This window comes from Sturnus vulgaris, chromosome 24 (genome assembly GCF_052056855.1).
Source record: "Sturnus vulgaris isolate bStuVul1 chromosome 24, bStuVul1.hap1, whole genome shotgun sequence".
Lineage (NCBI taxonomy): Eukaryota > Metazoa > Chordata > Aves > Passeriformes > Sturnidae > Sturnus > Sturnus vulgaris.
In genome coordinates, this window is record NC_142266.1 from 3,717,949 (window position 1) to 3,721,013 (window position 3,065).

General features: G+C 55.9%; 1 protein-coding gene across 1 annotated transcript; it reads left to right on the forward strand.

Annotated features, from left to right (window-relative positions):
• YRDC (yrdC N6-threonylcarbamoyltransferase domain containing) lies at positions 1-2,023 on the forward strand. The gene is made up of 5 exons (XM_014881235.2): positions 1-464; positions 623-737; positions 1,047-1,166; positions 1,340-1,482; positions 1,822-2,023. Exons 1-5 carry the CDS (start codon positions 1-3, stop codon positions 1,883-1,885), a joined length of 906 nt encoding a protein of 301 aa, XP_014736721.2. The 3' UTR covers positions 1,886-2,023.
• Positions 2,024-3,065: the final 1,042 nt, after the last annotated feature.

Here is a 3,065-nt window from a genome sequence, read left to right on the forward strand (position 1 = left end):
ATGGCGCGGGCGGCGCGGATGCTGGCGCTGGCGCGGGCGGCGGAGGGAGCGGTGGGGCCGGGGCCGGGCCGTGCCCGCCTGGTGCTGTTGCCGTCCGGCGGCGGGGCCCGGCCCGACCCTCAGGGTGCTCGCGGGGAACCAGCGGAGGGAGGATGCTGGGCCGGCGGGAGCGCCTCGGCCGAGCTGCGCTGCGCCGGAGCGGAGGGCGGCGGCCCCGGGCCGTGGCGGCAGGAGCCGGGGCACCCCGCTGAGGCCTGGTGTGGCGCAGGCTGGAGGGAGGCGGTGGCGGCTGCGGCCGGTGCCCTGCAGGCGGGCGGGCTGGTGGCGGTGCCCACGGACACGGTGTACGGCGTGGCTTGCCTGGCGCAGGACTCGGCCGCGGTGCGCAGCATCTACAGCCTGAAGGGGCGGAACGGCGCCAAGCCGCTCGCCATCTGCCTCGGGGACGTGGAGCGGCTCTACAGGTGCGCGCGGAGCCCGCGGGGTGCGGAAGGAGCTTCCTTCCCTCGCAGACTCCGAGCCCCACGGGAGGGATGGGAGAGCCGTGCCGGAGCTGCCCCAGCTCCAGTGGCCCGGGCGGCACCGTGCGCACACCCTGATCCCGCTGGTCTGTGCCCTGCAGGTACTGCCACGTCAATGTTCCCGACGAGCTGCTGCGGGATTTGCTCCCGGGACCTGTGACCCTGGTCTTAAAGCGCTCAGAAGAACTAAATAAAGACTTGAATCCATTCACATCGGTAGGTCATGGCTACAGGATTGATCTCAGGGCTTTGGGGGCAGGGGGCTGGTTTTGTGCTACTGCTGCTGCTGTAACATTTGTCCTTACCTGTCCCCAGAAGTGGTCTCTGCCTTGTCCTGCTCCCTGTGACTGACCTGGGCATGGCATAAACCAGCGTTAGGGCCTGACTTAAGTCTTGTGTTATTGCTGGTTCAGCAGATGTAGATCTGTCAATTCTCTGGAGTTTCAGCTTTAAGTAAACAGAGCTTCAGGCAATGCAAAATGAAAACAGTTTCTGTGTGCAAAACCCTCCTCTCCTTCCCTGCAGCTGGTTGGTGTTCGCATTCCAGACCACCCCTTCATGAGAGACCTGGCACGAGCCTGCCCGGGGCCGCTGGCTTTGACAAGCGCCAACATCAGCTCCCAGGGCAGCACCCTGACCGTGTTGGTGAGGATCTTTCATCCCTCGGGGATGTCACTGGAGCAGTTGGGCAGAGCCCCAGGCTCTCTCAGTTGAGCTCAGCTTTAGCAATAAACCAAGGGTTGCTCTGCTGCTGTGTTTTTATTTCATTTAGATAATACAAACTGCTGTCAGGACTGTTACCCGCAGCTCTCTTGCAGGAATTCCAGGACCTGTGGCCTCAGTTGTCCTTGGTCATTGATGGAGGCCCCATAGGAGACACCCAGAGCCCAGAGTGTCGCTTGGGGTCAACTGTGGTTGATTTATCTGTGTCAGGGAAATTCTCCATCATCCGGCCTGGCTGGTGAGTGCAGCTGGGGCTTTTCTTTTGCTTTAAATGAAACAAAGCTTTTGGATAGGAGTGGGTCATGCATTACTTGGCTTTGTTTTGTTTGCTTTGCTTCGCTTCCCACAGCAGTTCCACCTTCCCATTAATGTTAACCTAATTATGAGCACACACAGAAATCCTCAGGAGCTCTGAAATTCCCCTTTCTCACAGCTGCTGTGTGAAGCTAGAGTTTCTGGAGTTCATGCTCTCCTTGGCTCTAGGTGCAATTCTGTGTCTTGCTAATAGCTCTTCCCCAGAAAATGAAGTTTTAATGCTCCAAACTCTTAGTTCTGATTGCTCTGTTTCTCCCTGCAGTGCACTGGCGCCCACGGTTGAAATCCTGAAGAAGAAGTATGGCTTGGTACCAGAATCTTCCTAACCCTTGGGACTGGGAGCTGCTGGAGCTGGGCACTGTGTGCCTGTGCACTCAGGAGTGGGTGATCATGGCCTTGTTTAATAAGGTCGATGGGTTATGTCAAGGTAAATTTTAAAGAAGATTAAAAAAGAAAGAAAACCCTTTCTGTCCTCTTTGTGCTGCTGTACTGTTCCCAAATGTCTGTTCTGTTATCCTGATCATGCTTTGTGAATACAGTGATTATGAAAGTTAAAGTGTTGTCAGGATGGTGTGGGGAAGGCCCTGTATGTCCCACCCACACTTCGGAGTGTCCATCCCATGCCATCTGCACTGGAAGGAAAGCAGACATGGACGGCTTTGGAGCTTTGAGGGTGCTGTTCTCTGGCTGCTTTTCTCTGTTCTAGATGTGATCAAAACCTCTTCCTGAGATGAAACTTTCAGTACTTCTGAAAATTCACAGTATTCAGATAACCCAGGCTAGAGCTGCTCAGAACAACCTGCTTCTTCCTAATGCAGAGAATGAAATAAGCTCTTGGTGTGATGACCTTCCTTCGTTTAAATGTAGAATTCTCTCTTGATTTTGCTCTGAAATGGTGCTAAGCTGAAGTGAACAGGGAATGGATGAAAGTGTCCACTGGTATTGATCCCTGATCGAAAAGTGAAGTCACTGGGAAGCAAGGGGGGGATGGTGTGGGGTGTGGGGCCAGGATCCTGTCCCTAGGCAGAGCAGCTCCACTGGGGTCCCATGGGATGTGTGTAGAGTGCCAGGGCCACTCCCCTGCCTGCCCCCAGCCCCTGCACAGCCTGCTCTGAGATGTTTTCCCCAATGTCTTGAGGGTCATGGAGGAGTTTTCTGTTGTACTGCTCACAAGCAGCTGTCTCAGGCACTGCTAATGGATAGCACTGCACACACAGCTGACCCCAGAGTCATCACTGCCTGGCTGGAGTTTCTGCTCTAAAATTTCCAAAGCACCAGGCTGGCTGAGTGCAGAGTGAGTGTGTGATCTCTGCTCTTACCTTGCCTTTCCCAGTCAAATATCCTGGAGGATGAAGGGGCTGAGGGCAATCAGAGGGGTCGTGTCCTTTTGCCTGCACAGGACCCCTTGTCCTGTCTGCCTGTCCCCACAGTGCTGGTGGGCACTGCTTTGAGCAGAGGGTCTGGTGTAGTAGAGGGGGTAGAGTGGGGCCCTGGTGGTAACCCTGT